This window comes from Aquarana catesbeiana, linkage group LG01 (genome assembly GCF_042186555.1).
Source record: "Aquarana catesbeiana isolate 2022-GZ linkage group LG01, ASM4218655v1, whole genome shotgun sequence".
NCBI classification, from domain to species: Eukaryota; Metazoa; Chordata; class Amphibia; order Anura; family Ranidae; genus Aquarana; species Aquarana catesbeiana.
Genome location: NC_133324.1, coordinates 721,415,621 through 721,432,919, shown reverse-complemented (window position 1 = coordinate 721,432,919; position 17,299 = coordinate 721,415,621). Strand labels below are relative to the sequence as shown.

At 43.1% G+C, this 17,299-nt stretch overlaps 1 protein-coding gene across 1 annotated transcript in view; it reads left to right on the top strand.

Moving 5' to 3' along the window:
* RNF150 (ring finger protein 150) overlaps positions 1-17,299 on the top strand; it is a 264,405-nt gene that overhangs the window by 236,184 nt on the left and 10,922 nt on the right. The window contains exon 6 of the mRNA XM_073604173.1: positions 2,770-2,977. Coding sequence (XP_073460274.1) covers positions 2,770-2,977 — 208 coding nt within the window. The remainder of the gene's footprint in view (positions 1-2,769; positions 2,978-17,299) is intronic.

Sequence of the window (17,299 nt, the reverse complement as noted above, 5' to 3'; positions counted from 1 at the left end):
ATTTAGTTGCAGTAAAAATATGTGCTGCCAGTTGGCGTTCAGGGCAAAGAAGTTCTGTAATCAGTTTCCACTAAAAAGGGCCTCAAAAGGGTCCCTCTTTATAGTGTTGTTGAAAAGATTGCGAAGTAGTGCATATATTCTGACCCATAATCTGCATACCCTGGGACAGGTCCACTAGATGTGCGCCATTGTACCCTCCTGGGAGCACCCACGGAAGCATAAGAGGGAATAAGATGGGATAAAGCTTGCTAATCTAGCCGGAGTATAGTACCATCTATAGAAGATTTTGTAAGCGTTCTCCAAAAAGAGGACATTCTTAGAGCATTTGGATAGTGTGATAGTCATGATTTGCCAGTCCTCTGGATAATTGTTTCCCGAGCTCGGCCTCCCCTTGGAGGTAATAAGGTCTCAGTGGTGGTGCCTTAGAGCTAATTATAGCTGCATATATGAGAGATATCAGACCCGAGGATTGGGGGCGCGATCTACAAAGACTTTCGAACGGGGTCATAGTATAAGGGGCGGACTGAGATTTTGTAAGCTGTTGGAGAAAGTGTTTGATTTGCAGGTAACTGTAATGTTCCCTAAGGGAGATGTCATGAGAGGAACGTAGAGCCGTGAATGGGATAATTTTGGTTGGGGTAAACAGAGAATGCACGTCTATAAAGCCGTTATCGGACCACCATGCAAACTGCAATGGGTTGTCGCAACCTGGTGGAAATAGAGGGCAGTGAAGGAGGCGGAGTAGTGGAAGATGAGGGGAGATTAGGCCTGCTGAGTATTTGACCACATCCCACAACCAGAGGGAATGGGCCTGACAGGGACCTATGGTGGAAGGGCGGTGCACCCTGGGAAGCCAAGAAAGGGAAGCTAGTGGCGTTGGATGTGAGTCTACTAAATCCATGGTGGCCCACAGTGGCATTTGTTGTTTCTCATGGAGATGAGACAATGGGGCGATGCCTGCTGCTGTATAGTAATCTTGCAGATTAGAAACTGAAAGGCCACCATTGATTCTGCGGGCATAAAGCACTTGCCTCTTGATCCTGGGTCTCTTGGAGCCCCATACAAACTGCATTATTTTACGTTGATGTATTCGGAGGATATGGGGGGCACCTGGATTGGTAAAAAAAAAAAGTAGTAGAGCAGTTTCGGGAGGTAAGTCATGCGTATCGTCGCTATTCTGCCAAACCAGGATATCGGAATTGTGGACCAAGAAGTAAGCATAGCCTCCAGCTTCCTAAAAAGCATGGGAAAGTTGGCTTGATAGTAAGGGTAAGGGTAATGAGGTTAACCATTGGACTGAGAATGCCGATTGTAGGAATGCTAATTCCGAGGGCTGAAGATTGATAGTCATCGATTTAGATTTTGCCGGGTTAACCGATAGGCCTGAGAGCGAGGCAAAGGAGTTTAAGAGAGAGAGTAGGTTGGGGAGGGAAATTCTGGGTTTAGTAACAGTCAACAAAATGTCATCCGCAAAAAATGATAATTTGTGCGCGGTGCCGGCCACTTCTACTCCTAATATGTCCAAATGACATCAAATGGCTTCCGCCAAGGGTTCGTGTGCGAGGATGAATAGAAGTGGGGAGAGTGGGCAACCTTGGCAGGTTCCCCAGCTGATTGCTTTCTATGCAGAGCTGCACCAGATTTTGCACTCTCCCATTTTAGTAAATCAACCCCAGTGAGTCTCTTATGTGCATTCCTTGTTTCCACCACCACTTTAAGGCATGTGTCTGATTTGACGTTTTTGTCAGGTAAAGAACCTCTTCTGGTTTTGCGTCGGGATAAGGTGGTGTTGAGACCTGGAGCCTCCTTTCTTCTCAAGGTGGTTTCAGCCTTTCACCTCAGCCAGGACATTCTTCTTCCATCTATCTGTCTGACCCCAGTTCATCATAAGGAGATTTCCCTTCATTACCTAGATGTAGTTCATGGTGTGTGCTCTATCTTGCATCTATTGCTTTCATTATAAAGACTGACTCTCTCTTTAAAGGGGAGTTCCGCCTGGGGAAAAAAATTAAAAGTGAGCAGCTACAAATAATGTGTGTGTGTGTGTATATGTGTGTATATATATATATATATATATATATATATATATATATATATATATATATTTTGACATATATATATATATATTGACATATACCTGTCCAGGGAGCCTGCGATGCCGGCACCCGAGGCCGATCTTCGGATCAACTTACAGGTGCTTCCGTCACCATTCCTGGTAAGGGAACCAGGCAGTGAAGACTTTTTGGCTTCACTCCTGGTTCCCTACTGCGCATGCTCGAGTCGCGCTGCACATTCTGAATGGTCCCTGCTGTCTTCTGGGACCTGTGTGTCTCCCAGAAGACAGCGTGGGGGGGGGACCGGACATGGCGTAGTTTGCCAGAAGTGGGAGCAAATACCTGGATTTGACAGGTATCTGCTCCCCACTCTCCCCTGAATGGTGCCAAATGTGACACCAGAGGGTGGGAGGAAGCCGATCAGCGAAAGTTCCATTTCTGGGTGGAACTCCCATAATTGATCTTGTGCATCATAATTAACCAGTACTGTGCTGGCAGATCTTTATTATCAGTTGTAAACTAGATGTGGATACAGTTTGTCCTAACAAGGGTTAAACATGTCAAGGCCTGGATTGTAAATTGTGTGTTAATCCCTGTATCCCTCAGTGAACTCAAAGAAATTGATTTTACAATGAGTACAAAAATCCCATTTTTTTCTACAGGCTTGTTTTGTGGAAAAAGCATCCTAAATATGTTCTCTTTTTTTCCCCAACAGCCTAATGCAGATTGCTTAGATGATATTACTCCAGATTTCGAAGGGTCTGTAGGACCACCAACCAATCAAATTACAGGAGCCAGCGATGTAACGGTGAATGAGAGTTCTGTAGGTGTTGACCCAATTATCCGCTCAGTGGGTCTGTTACAAGTTATCCAAGATGCAGATGTACTACCACAAGTCGGCGAGGTCAGCTATACAGCAAGCAGTGAGTACACTTTAACATCCAGGATCAACAAAAACCTCTGGGCAGTCTGTTTTTCCTTTCTTTATTACAGTCGCATTATATATACCTGTAATTTCTGAAATATTTATGCGTTTTCTAACTTTAGAGTTGGAGCTTTCCATTGCTATAAAGATTGAGGTCATTGTAGCAATGAGAAGTATATAGCCTCTTTTATAGGAGCAAAAGGTTACATTGAATAGTATATTGTCAGTCTCTGTGCCTGATGAGCCCTCTGAGACAGTGTGCCCTGCTTAAATTCCTATACAAGTTCACATAAATAATGTCTTGTACAGGTCACCAGTCCAAATCATATTAGTTATATACTCGTACAGGCTACTTTTATTGTGCAACCTTTATGACAGTAAATTGTTATGGCTTCCCAATTCAGCACATATTGTAGGATGTAATATTTATATAATGTACTTATGTTGAGGTCTTAAAAAAAAATGTTGTGTGTATTGTCTTTATTATGACGGATTATGATGATAATGGCACATTTTAAGAATTGATCATACTGAAATTCAGGTAATTGCAAAAAGTTCACAAACTTACAGTATTTTACTGTGAAATCCAAGGAATCAACATTTATTTTTCCCAAGAGATGGGGTTCCGTGGTTCCAGCTCCAGAAAAGATGTAGTTCCTGTCAGACTCCAATAATAGATATGGTATGTAATACTAAGTATGTAGTTTCCAATAATACTCCTAAAGAGGAGCTTGAGTCGTTTCTGTGTTTATTAAAAGTCAGCATCTACAAAAACTGTAACTGCTGACTTTTAATAAACACACCCACCTGTCCCAGGATCCAGCGATGTGCTCACCCGAGCTGTCCCTTCTCCCTATCATCGGCATCTCAATTGTGGGCACTTGGCTGTGACAGCTTGTGGCTTCACAGCTGGGTGCCCACTGTGCATGCGCAAGTGGCGCTGCACCTCCTGTATGGTCCAACAGTGTTCTGGGACCTATGACGTGTAGGAAGACTGCAGGAAGGGGGTAGAGGAGAACTTCCGCTCAGGTCGCCTAGGTGATCCGAGCAAAGTGGGAGTGGGTACCTGTCAAAACTGGGTATTCACCCCCCCCCCCCCAAAAAAAAAAATGACATGCCAAATGTGGCAGGGGAGAGGAATACTTAAAGTGGAACTTCCCCTTTTTGGTGTAGCTCCACTTTAATGTCTCCGCACACATGATTGGTCCCCTATGCTTTAGTTTCCCAGGGTAACTGTATTTTAAAAAGATATATAATACAGTCTGTCTTCAGTGCAAATGAATGTCCTAGTTTTCTAAAATTCAATCTCATACAGAAAGTGGAATTAAATAGGGGAAGGTATAAGGTGAGAATCCATGTGAGTAATGCATCTCGCGAAGTTGTAAAAGCAAGACACTTTGTAAAGAACCAAATTCATGTATGAAGTGTTTTTGATGATTAATGAAGCTATATAAAGGGAATGGATTCTAACAAGTGACAATATTGCTTCATGCAGCGACATGGTGGATCAGCCCAGCTTGATCATTTATGCTTAGACTGGTGAAGTTTTTCCAAAGCAGCATTATAGGAACTAATGTGGAAGTGGTATTTGAAATCTATTGAACCTGTTCTCAATGATTATCAGTACTGCCTTAGTTACTGCTCAGCCACACATCCATCATTATGAAAAAGGACAAAATGAATTGGCAAGTAAATGCATGTCTCTGCAGTTGGTATCAAGGCAGAATAACGTTGTAGCTGTTACACATAAAACAAGTTACTACATGCATTTTTTTTCCTCCTTTTTAAAGGTGTAAAAAGTATATAAAGGATATAAAGCACTTACGAGTTTAATTATCATGTCCGAGTAAAATCAAGTGAAATTTTTTTTTTCCCATAACACAGTAAAAATTCTTTGCAGTGATTACTTTCATTTGATAAAAGTTTTATACAGTGGTAGTAGAACCAGGGCTGGACATCTGCAATATCTAGGGAAGCAGGGCTGGCACACTGCCACCTGCATATCTTGATTTGGACTGTCGACAGCACATCTCTGTATATATTGCAAGGTTACAGGCTGCAGCCCTGCCAACCTCAACAATCCAGCTGCGTCTTCTTTGTTGCTGAACACTTTTAGTTGCTTAAATATTGTACTAAGTACTTGCAGTTTACCCATTCTGTACCTGCACGCCTAGAAATAGAAATCCTATGGAGCCAGGTGACCAGTTTCCTTTTTTTTAGAAGTGGATACAAGCTGTACCAAAAGTGTTTTCAGCCTCTGTCTCCATTTTCAGTGTGTCACTGAGCTTTTTTCCTTTCAACCAGCGGGTTGAACGAAAAAGAAAAAAACTCAGATCCCAGCATGCATACCAGTGATGTGGATGCAAGGATGTGCGCTATTGTGACAGCAAGGACTTCCCACTGGCATGGCATATCTCAAGCGCAAGAGACAATGTATAGTGGGACTTGCTAGCTCATGCTTAGCTGTGGTAGGGGTGGTAGTTTATCCACTCAAGGCCCTAGTACCTTTTCTCTCTAACAGTTGTCCCTACTCGGACTCCTTTTTCCTCTGGCTATTTTTCTTGATCATCTGCCTTATCCAGAAAAACATTTTCTGTAACAATATCTGATTTCATGGGCAGAATTTCTATAGCAGTGGTCACAACCATACCCCTTTGACCTCCAACCTGAATTGGTCTTTGAATTTGCCCTTGACACATTACCTGAGGAGGAGGTAGCAATTGAACTTGATCTTTTCCTTCTGAGGGATTGGATCAGGATGATACACCTGTAATGGAAATTTCATTCAAATTGAAGGACTACTCTTATTGACTCTGTACAATCTCGCCATACACGTGCAGAATCCTTTGGCCTAAATTCTGGTTGGCTGAGCTCCCATGGAAAAGTACCTTATGAGCTTACCCTTTGAAGGCAAACACCTGCTTTTTGGATAAGTACATCAAAGAAATTACAAATAGTAAGAGCACCCCTCCAGAAAAAGAAGGCTCGTGCTTCTAGGAAAGGTTGCTTTTGTATCTTTCAATCTTCCAATCCCAAATCTAAGACAAGTACATTTTAGTGAGAAGACATACAGTAGATTTAAGTCCATATGGTCAGAAATGAATAAATTCTTCTAGTTCACCCAGGTCAATCACTTGTCAGCAGAAGAAAATGAGTAAATCATGAGGATGCCCTTACCAGATCAGGTGGCCCCCTTAATTACAGGGGGTCTTTGGAAACATAAAAGGACCAATGGCACACTGCTCCGCTGGATGTCATCTGTGGGAAACGATCATCAGATGTCCCGGGATCCGGAATAGACAGGGAGAACGGTGCAGATTAGGTGGACCCCTTAATAAAGGGGTATATGGAGACTTAGAAGGACCAATAGTACACTGCTCCGCTGGATGTCATCTGCGCGCAGCGATCATCAAGTGTCCCGGGATCCGAAACAGGCAGGGAGATCGGTGCTTGGATTACAGAGTGAGCGGCAATATTCCCCACTGCTTCCTCCAGGTTCCTAGGGCAGTGCACATGGCTGAGCTCTCTCAGCTGCTTCAATCACATTCGTCTTTTGGCGGCAAATGCATTGTGCATGCAAAAGTTTGGCATGTTAAAGCGAAGTTCTACCCAAAAATGGATCTTCTGCTTTAAGTACTGGTGAAGACCCTGACATGCCACATTTGGCATGTCATTTTTTTGGGGGGGGGGGGGGGGGAGTTTTGACAGGCACCCAGCTCCCACCTCCTCCCCTTGTGCCGCGGCGCCAGCAGGAAGTTCACCTCTCCGTCTCCCTCCCTGCAATCTTCTGCGACACGTCACAGGTCCCAGAAGATTGCCCGGCCATTCACAACGCACGGCTTGCGCATGCGCCACAGCCGGGCGCCCACTGTTACAATGCTGGTGCCGCTGAAAGGAGGGGGAGAGGAGCGAGGCTTTGTGCACCCGCATCGCTAGACCATGGGACAGGTGAGTGTCTGTTTATTAAAAGTCAGCAGCTGCACTTTTTGTAGCTCCTGACTTTTAAATGGGTGGAACTCTGTTTTAACCGCCAGTAACTGCCAGGTCAGTTATGGTCTCCCTGCCTCCGAAGGATTTTGTGATCTTAGTAGACATCCAGGATGCTTAAAGTAGAACTAAAGGCAAACTTTTGTATTTTTTTTTATTTCAGATATGGGGGGGGGGGTTATAAGCTTATAAGCCCACTTAGTATTTATTTTCATTTTTTTTTTTTGCCATCTGTGAGATCTCCCTTATTTATTTTAGACCATTGCAACTCAACATTCTGTAATTGTGAGACAAACAACCTCAATCCTAGTGTGGTGGATTTGAAACCCGGCGCTAAAGTCAGGAAATTCCTTCCCTCCATGGAAATGGTATTTGATGCTCTCTTGGTGCAGGGGGCTTGGTCTTTGAAGAAAAGCTTGTCTTTACATCAACAGTATTGAGCTCAGAGCAATTTGATTGTCTCGTCAGTGATGGACACTCAATGAGAATCCAGCCAGACAATGCCTCAGCTGTGGCATACATCATCAAGGAGGCATCAGAAGCCATGCTGCTAAAGCAGAAGCAGATTTGATGCTCTGTTGAGCAGGAGGGTACATTCTGGCTCTGACCGTCTTCCACATCCAAAGCATTGAAAATTGTCAGGTGGACATTCTCAGTTGTCAGTGTCTGGATCCAGATGAAAGGGTTCTCCATCCAATCAATCCAGAGGTGTTTCAAGCCCTTTACCACAGGTGAAATATGTAAGACATGCATCTGCAAGGATCCAGATTCAACAAAAAACTAGGCAGATTTGTTGCCAAGTTCAGGGTACTTTGGGCATTCACAGTAGACGGTCTGGAGATGCCTTTCTACCTTACTGGATCCTCCCTTCACAGGATTGAGATGGATGACATTCCAGTGGTTCTTATCACAATGAATTGGCCCAGGTAAATGTTATACTCGGACATACTCAAACTCCAAGAAGACTCTCCATGGGCCCCTCCATATCATCCCAATCTTCTGTCCCAATGGGCAGTGTTTCATCCTGCTTCTCAGTTGCCAGCTTTAATGGCATGGCTGTTGAAGCCACGGTCCTGAGACAGGGGCCTGTCAGACTCAGTCGTCCCTATCTTCCTAAAAGCTCGAAAATCAACCTCTTACAAAGTCTACCATTGCACCTAGAAGGCCTAGATTGCTTGGTGTGAGTCAAGGAGCTTTCCATTCTAGAGTCTGTCATTTTTCCAGTCTGGTCTAGTTCAGCATCTGGCTTTGCGTACAATCAAAGGACAAATCCTGGCCTTTGCCATTCTTTGAGACCCTTAGCCTCTCAATCCCTAGTGCGGCCCTTCAATCATTTTTTCAAGTTTCCATCTATTAAATATTCTGCCCTTGTTGGATAGTAAAACATTTTTTTTCTGCCAGTAAATACCTTATACAGCCCACTTCCTCTTTCTTGTCTGGTCATTAGCCTAGACTTATGACATCATGCACAGCTCTTTCTCAGTCTTGTGAGAGTTTGCCAGGAAGGGGGGGGGGGGTGTGAGTCATAAGAGGTCCAATGAAAGCTGCAGAGCTGGAGGTGTACCTCCTGTGTGTCTGTGTAAATCCAGGAAGTGAACAGGCAGCAGCTTCAGCTGCCCACAGTTAAAATGGATGCAGCCAGACTTAGTGGAGGGAGATTTCTGCAGCATATTTGGCAAGTGCAGAATCACAGTATATATAAATTAATATGCAAAGTGGTTGGAGGGAAGCTTCAGAATGGCAAAGCTGTTTTTATTACAAATTATATGAGCAGGCTGCAGCTCCTCTTTAATCAAGTTTTCTCTGCTTTTCTGAAGCAACCTTTTTAACCTATTAAGGATGTTCCTCTGTATGACCTAATTTGCAAGATGGCCTTCCGATCACCTCTGCATGGATGGTCTCTGAGTTGGCAGCCTTGTCCTGTAAGACGCCCTTCTTAATTTTTGCATAAGGGCAAGGCTGTTTTGAGTCCTGAAGGTGGTCTCCTCCTTCCACCTCAACCAGGACACTGTACTTCCTTCTGTCCTGCCCTGAAGAATCTAAAGGAAATGTTTCCCCACTGTCTTCTCTGTGATATACGCTGTAAGAGGCTTATTATAGGCAGTCGGAATCCCTATTTGTATAGTCTGCGGATTCCTGCAACAATCTCCCTGCTACTCGCTCCAACATTGCTAGGTGGATCAGACAAGTTATCTTTCAAGTCTGTGGTTTGAAGGATAGAGTTCCTCCCTTTCCAGTTAAGGAACACTCTGACAGATCTGTTAGCTTTATAGGCTTTTTTAGCATTAGACATTTGTCTCAGATTTGTAAGGCTGACAGCTGGGCTTCTGTTTACACATATGTTAAAGGCGAAATCCAGCCTGAGCTTTTTAGTCTGGGCTTTTCCTCTGGGGCACAGGAGTGCAATTCGTTTTGCACTCCTGTGACCCGTTTTCAGTGGAGAGCGGTCTGAAGTCCGCTCTCCGCTTAGGTCACTGCCATCAGTCGAGGCAGTGCGTCATCTCGACTTCCCAAGTCTGGGTCCGCCAGCTCCCTTCATTGATTGCAGTCTCAGTATCTGTTTTGTTTGCATTGTTTGCTGTGTTGCGCGCTCTTCAACGAGACTGCTTTTTATTGTCCCAGCCGTAATGAATAAATCAAATCAAAAATCCCTTTTTTTCCGTTACTTTGAGGCTTGTGCATCTCATAGTAACCAGATTTGGTACTTGTTTACACGTACAGGAGCTAGCAGTACATTGAACCCAAACTCCAAAAAGATGTAAACATCCACTCTTGCAGTTCCCCCGTCCTCTCCCCCCGCCTCACAGCAAGGGTTAAATTCTCTTTAAGTCTAAGGGCAGAAAATTTAGGAGCAAATATTCACCTCCAGCACTGCGAACAGTCCCCCACAGCCTACTCCGAAAGCTGTGACCAGCTCCATATGCACTTTAACCTTGTATTGTATGCTGAGAAGGCTAATGTCCCTGTATTGTTTGTGGTAAAGCTAAAGCATGATGCCACAAGCCAGACCTTCAGGTGGAGAAGAGCCACAGAGCTAGCCTGAGCGGGCAGTGCAAGGTAAGTAAAACTGCCTGTGGTTTAACCCCTAGAGTTAACCCATGCCTTGCAGAACAAGGGATTTTTTTCATTTTCCTGGGGTTGGGATTTAAGACTTTAACGGCATTTAATGGAGCTGGCTATAAAGCAAGACGATCCAATCAGGAAAGGGAAAATAGTTAAATACTCAGAATCGTGAAATGTGCAAGCACATAAAATGTTGAAAGGCGATATGTATAAAAGACATACAGAAATGTGATAGCAGTTGAAAGAATGTTTTGTGTACATCAGGGGATTTGTGACATAACACGATATGCTCATTATACAAAGTTGAGCCTGTGAGTTGTTGATATTGGCAAACTATCATTTTCTTTTCTAATCAAAAGATAATGCATGTCTGCTTCTCACACTTTGTGTGTTTGATGTCCTCTGAATCCCAGGACCCGGACAGCTGATAAAAATGAGAACATAGGGTCTATCTTTTGAAGCAGGGAGGAGTGAGTGCATTCAGTAACAGTATGAGTGCAAGCATGGTTTTCATTGATTTATAAGGGTCAGCGGCCTAAAACTGAAATGACATATGCACACAAACCTAGTATATCACATTGCTTAGGGTGGCCATAAAAGCAGTGTGACCAATAAGGCTTCATGCACGCAGGGCATTTGCCCATCTCCTAGACGTTCCTCCTGGAAGCAGCATTTTGGCAGAAAAACCGCTTGACCCTTGTAAACGCATAATAATTTATTCTAGCCATTGAAATTAATTGACGCACCCAGCAGTAACGCACATTTATGCCCCGTACACACGATCGGACATTCGGACAACAAAATCCATGGATTTTTTCCGACGGATGTTGGCTCAAACTTGTCTTGCATACACAAGGTCACACAAACCTTGTCGGAAATTCCGAACGTCAAGAACGCGGTGACGTACAACACGTACGACGAGCCGAGAAAAAGGAAGTTCAATAGCCAGTGTGGCTCTTCTGCTTGATTCCGAGCATGCGTGGAACTTTGTGCCTCGGAATTGTGTACACACAATTGGAATTTACGACAATGGATTTTGTTGTCGGAAAATTTGAGATCCGGATCTCAAATTTTGTGTGACTGAAATTCCAATGGAAAATGTCCGATAGAGCCTACACACAGTCAGAATTTCCGACAACAAGCTCCCATCAAACTTTTTCCGCCGGAAAATCCGACCATGTATATATACTCGTTTACACACGCCAATAGTTTTTTTTTCTGCCAAAATGCTGCTCGTGGAAGTACTGGCAGTGTTTTTTTTTCTGCTTTTAAACACCCCTGCTTCTAAATGCCTTTAAACACCTATGTGTGCATGGGCACATAGGCTAACATGCAAGGGCATTTAGAGGTAAAAAAAAAGTCAGATGCCCCAAATAGCAGTGTATAAAAATGTTTGTATGAAGCCTAAAAGCACCACTAGTAATGTTGCAGCATCCTCGCAATCGTAATCAGCAAGCAATTGCTTATTTACCACCATAGTTTCTGGTCATCTATTGGCAGCCTAAGATATGTTAATCTATTAACTTTTGTTCAGACTTTCTATCTTTTTATGGCATATTCCACATTTATTAACAGGTAAATCACTAAAATAACTTGGCTGTTTTAAAAGTTACCATCCTATGTAGTCTGTCCTTTTGGTTATGTAATATCTCCTAGTGCATTACTTTTATTTTCTGTGGCCAGCAGTAGTTACCACCACTGCTCAGCCTTTTGTGTAAAGACAGAATTTCAATTAGGCACAAACACCTTGACTTAGGGCTGCTTCCAGCAATGGCTTAAGCAGTATACTAGCTTGCGTGGATGAAGGACTCCATTGTTTTTTTGGGGGATTTTTTTTTTCGATCAGGCTAATTGAAAAAAAGAGTCATGCATGGCCAGCTTTATGATGTGATACTGTATTGTGTATAGAGTGGTGGATTATACACCTTGCTTTGTTTGCTTTCAGATTAAGTAGCTAGAAGTATTGTTTGCACTATTTGCAAAACTACATTTATTTGGTAATCTTCTTGAAGTTTTGAGTAGACCCAATTTCAGGAAATGCATTATGTATTCCTGTATATAATAATGCTTAGAAGTAGTACTCGTGCATCAAGATATATTCATTAATTTAGCATCAGAAAAAGGCTTGCAATAACGTTTACAAAAAATTAAGTTCACACTGACATAATGCAAGAAACAGAAGGAAAAAAGTATTTGAGGCATGGCCTTGTGAACATATTCTGTGCTGTGCACATGACTTTGTGATAATTACAAGGCCAATCACACAATCTTGCAGGTTTTTTAAATGTTTTCCTTTGCACTGTGATTTAGTTCATAAACAGTTCATGGGCAATTCAAACTGATGAAAAAATGCATAAGGAGAGGCTACCTTAAAGTGGTTGTAAACCTACTCTCATTTCTAAATTCCTTCCATAGTGCTTATCTATAGAGATATACATGCCTCCTACATGTATCCTTATCTGTCAATAATCTCCCCTTTAGCTGTTTTGTAGCCCCGTAATACTCCAGATTCTGTGGGCGGGTCTGTTGTCTGGCACTCGGTGGGTGAAGTTGTGACACTCCACTCTACACTCCCCTTGGCCAGGCATCGAAATTTCTTACACTGAACTTCTGCTGGTCTCGTGGATTATGCCCCATGATCACATTCAGTCAAAACCTAGGAAAGGCACCACATGACTTCAGCATGCCCAATCATGATGAGGTGTGGAGTAGCCAATCCTGGGAGAGCTGGAGAAGAAAGGAAGGGGGGATGTGATGTACACAAAATGCCTCTCTCACGCTAGTGCATGAGATAAGATAATCACCTGTCAGTCACAGCAAGGGGGGGAAGAAACCGACACCTATTTCTCTGTGTGTCCGTTTTTATCTTATTGAAAAAAGATAAGAGGGTTGCTCAGAGCTGGATTAACTCTTCGTGGCAAGACTGGGCACAGATGACATGCTATCCTATAATCTACAAGGTACAAGCCTTAATTTAAAACAAATTGGGGGTTTACATCCACTTTAAAGCAGACCTTCATTCATAAACCCAAGTTCCTCTCTTCTGCTCCCCATCCCCTCCATATTTCACAATTGCATATTTTTTTTCTTTTCAGCAAATACCTTTTCTTTTCATTAGCAGCCAATTCCAGATTCCCCGCCTAATCAAGGACGATGTATGTCGGCCACCCACAGCCTATTGGGATATACAGTATCTCACAAAAGTGAGTACACCCCTTACAGTTTTTTTTAAATATTTTATTATATCTTTTCATGTGACAACACTAAAGAAATGACACTTTACATTGTAGCAAAGTAGTGAGTGTACAGCTTATATAACAGTGTAAATTTGCTGTCCCCTCAAAATAACGCAACACACAGCCATTAATGTCTAAACTGCTTGCAACAAAAGTGAGTACACCCCTAAGGAAAAATGTCCAAATTGGGCCCAATTAGCCATTTTGCCTCCCCGGTGTCATGTGACTCATTAGTGTTACAAGGTCTCAGGTGTGAATTGGGAGCAGGTGTGTTAAATTTGGTGTTATCACTCTCACTCTCTCATACTGGTCACTGAAAGTTCAACATGGCACCTCATGGCAAATAACTCTCTGAGGATCTGAACAGGACAGGTTCCACTCAGAACAGGCCTCACCATGGTCAACCAGAGAAGTTGAGTGCATGTGCTCAGCGTCATATCCAGAGGTTGTCTGTGGGAAATAGACGTATGAGTGCTGCCAGCATTGCTGCAGAGGTTGAAGAGGTGGGGGTTCAGCCTGTCAGTGCTCAGACCATACGCCACACACTGCATCAAATTGGTCTGCATGGCTGTCGTCCCAGAAGGAAGCCTGTTCTAAAGATGATGCACAAGTACGCCTGCAGTTTGCTGAAGACAAGCAGACTAAGGACATGGATTACTGGAACCATCTCCTGTGGTCTGATGAGACCAAGATAAACTTATATGTTTCAGATGGCGTCAAGCGTGTGTGGTGACAACCAGGTGAGGAGTACAAAGACAAGTGTGTCTTGCCTACAGTCAAGCATTGTGGTGGTAGTGTCATGGTCTGGGACTGCATGAGTGCTGCCGGCACTGGGGAGCTACAGTTCATTGAGGGAACCATGAATGCCAACGTGTACTGTGACATACTGAAGCAGAGCATGATCCCCTCCCTTCAGAGACTGGGCCGCAGGGCAGTATTCCAACATAAAGACCCCAAACAAACCTCCAAGACGACCACTGCCTTGCTAAAGAAGCTGAGGGTAAAGGTGATGGACTGGCCATGCATGTCTCCAGACCTAAACCCTATTGAGCATCTGTGGGGCATCCTCAAACAGAAGGTGGAGGAGCACAAGGGCTTTAACATCCACCAGCTTCGTGATGTTGTCATGGAGGAGTGGAAGAGGACTCCAGTGGCAACCTGTGAAGCTCTGGTGAACTCCATGCCCAAGAGGGTTAAGGCAGTGCTGGAAAATAATGGAGGCCACACAAAATATTGACACTTTTTGGGCCCAATTTGGACATTTTCACTTAGGGGTGTACTCACTTTTGTTGCCAGCGGTTTATACATTAAGGGCTGTGTGTTTAGTTATTTTGGGGGGACAGCAAATTTACACTGTTATACAAGCTGTACACTCACTACTTTACATTGTAGCAAAGTATAATTTCTTCAGTGTTGTCACATGAAAAGATATAATAAAATATTTACAAAAATGTGAGGGTGTACTCACTTTTGTGAGATACTGTATGTTTAAAACAGGTTTCAATTCATAGTTGTTACGAGCCAGGAAGTCCTTGGTATCATCATAAGCACACCTAGCAAGATGACGTCTGTAAGCCCCACCCACCTGATGCTAAAAATGTAAACGTTAAAAGCATGATGCGCCATAGCATCCCCTACCTTTTGATAAGGTCTGAAAGGGACAACGTGTCAAGTGGGTGAGGCTTACACATCCATTAGCGCACTGCGGTGGTGTGTGTGGATTCACTGGAAAAGTGTTCTACACTGTTCACGGTGAAGATTGTTCCAATACACTAAAGTTTGGTGTGACCTGGATGTTATTTGCTGGGACTGTGTATTGAACTGTTTCACATTGTTTTGCGACTGAGGATATTCAATTATGCACTTTGTGATCTTTTCATAAATTATATTTCCACACAGTGTTGGGAATTTATGTTGTATCTTATGCTAATTTAAATACTGTATTTTTATACTGTAGGCACACTTATGCACATGCACGTGATCGGAATTTCCGTCAGAAAAAACTTGGATGGTTTTTCCGACGGAATTCAGCTCAAGCTTGCCTTGCATACACACGGTCACACAAAAGTTCTCTGAACTTTCGACCGTCAAGAACGCGGTGACATACAACACTACGACGAGCCGAGAAAATGAAGTTCAATGCTTCCGAGCATGCGTCGAATTGTTTTCGAGCATGCATGATTTTTTGCGCGTCCGAATTGCATACAGACGAACGCATTTTCGGATAGGAACTTTTCCCGACCGAAAAATAGAGAACATGCTCTCAATCTTTTGCTGGCTGGAATTCCGCCAGCAAAAGACTGATAGAGCATACACACGGTCGCATTTTCTGACAAAAAGCTCTCATCAGAGTTTTGCTGGCGGCATTTCCGATCGTGTGTATGCGGCATTAGAGGAAGTGGGTTGAATGATGCTGACCACCAGTCTGAGGACATCTAGGAGCAGAAAAAGTACTACAGGGAAAAACTGGCTTAAAACTAAATATTGCAGCAAAAGCTAGTTTTGCTGTTTTATCTTTGAATGGGCTATTCATTTTTATCTAGTTATTTTTGGCCAGAATTCTACCTATAGGGATGCTTAGGAGGCAGGAGGTAGTGCAGTCAAGCTCCTCGTTTTACAGAAGCTCAAGATTTGTATATAAATTCAGTTATTACTATCACTGCATCTTCTGATCATTTTGACTTAAAGAGGAGTTCCACCCAGGGGGTCCATTAAAAAAAAAAAAATTAAGTCAGCAGCTACAAATACTGCAGCTGCTGACTTTTAATTGGACATTTACCTGTCCCTGGGTCCAGCGATGCGGGGGATCGAAGCCCCGCTCGTCTCCCCCTCCGCTCGTCGGCGCCGGCATTTCAACTGTGGGCGCCGGGCTGTGGCTTCACAGCCTGGCACCCACTGCGCATGTGTGAGCGGCGCCGCGCTGTGATTGGCCGCTCAATCACCTGGGACCTGTAATGGGTCCCAGATGATTAACAGGAGGGAGGGAGCAGAGCCAAGCCCTTCCTGTGCCGAGGGGTAAGTGATGTCACCAGCCCAGGCAAAGGAAGAGGCAGACGACGAGGGACCACCTAGCAACAGGCATTTAGAGGTAAGTAAAAAAAAAAAATATCCAAATGTTTTTTTGTTTTTGTTTTTTAGAATTTTTCAGGTATTTTTGTTTTTTTGGGTGGAACCCCACTTTAAGGTATCCCCGGTTGCATTTTTTTTTTGTACTATTTGATTTTTGTAGATTTGTGACAGGTATTCTTTAACCATTTTTTCCATGGGGTATTTTTCTTGTTGGCCCATTCTCTTTATTTATTACTAGTATATACAGTTCCTAATGCCACAGATATTGCATAGTATGAGCTTTAGGAAATGTAACAGTGGCTGTGGAATCAGGAAAGCAAGGAAACTAAGCAATGCTATCAGGGTGAAAGGTTCTTGGTTCACAGACTGCTTTGAATGTTGTATGCTGAAGCAAACACTTGGTTTCTCTATTTTCGCTCATTTTCAACTCTGTATATGGTTGAAACATTCAAAGCCAAAGACTTCAAAATTATATTTAATTTAACTTGTCACTAAATCTTAACTTTCTCTAAGATTATTTTTGCATTTTTCACCTTGGCATGCCCTCTTATCTTTAGTTTCACTGGCCTCTTATTTCATGAGAGAAGTGAATTGTTTTCTGAATCATTCAGTTACCAGGTAACGTTTTAATACATTGCAGGTTGAAGTGAAGACAATTTATTCCCTGCGGATTCTCACACCTACACAATTATCCTTTGTTATATGCAATAAAGATTATGATAGATGAGTTTATTTTGGAGCTGATGGCTGTAGTAATCAGTGACAACATGCTGAATATGACCAGCTACTTTTCTTCACCCACACCAATGTTACTATATAGGGAACATTCTTGTTCTTTTAGAAGGTTACCATAATCTTCATTTCATTACTTGTAATCGAGAATTCGCCACCACCCACTGCACACTGCATGCTCCTTGCTGTCATTCATACAGAGGTAAAAACAAATGCCAGACATATTCAAATCT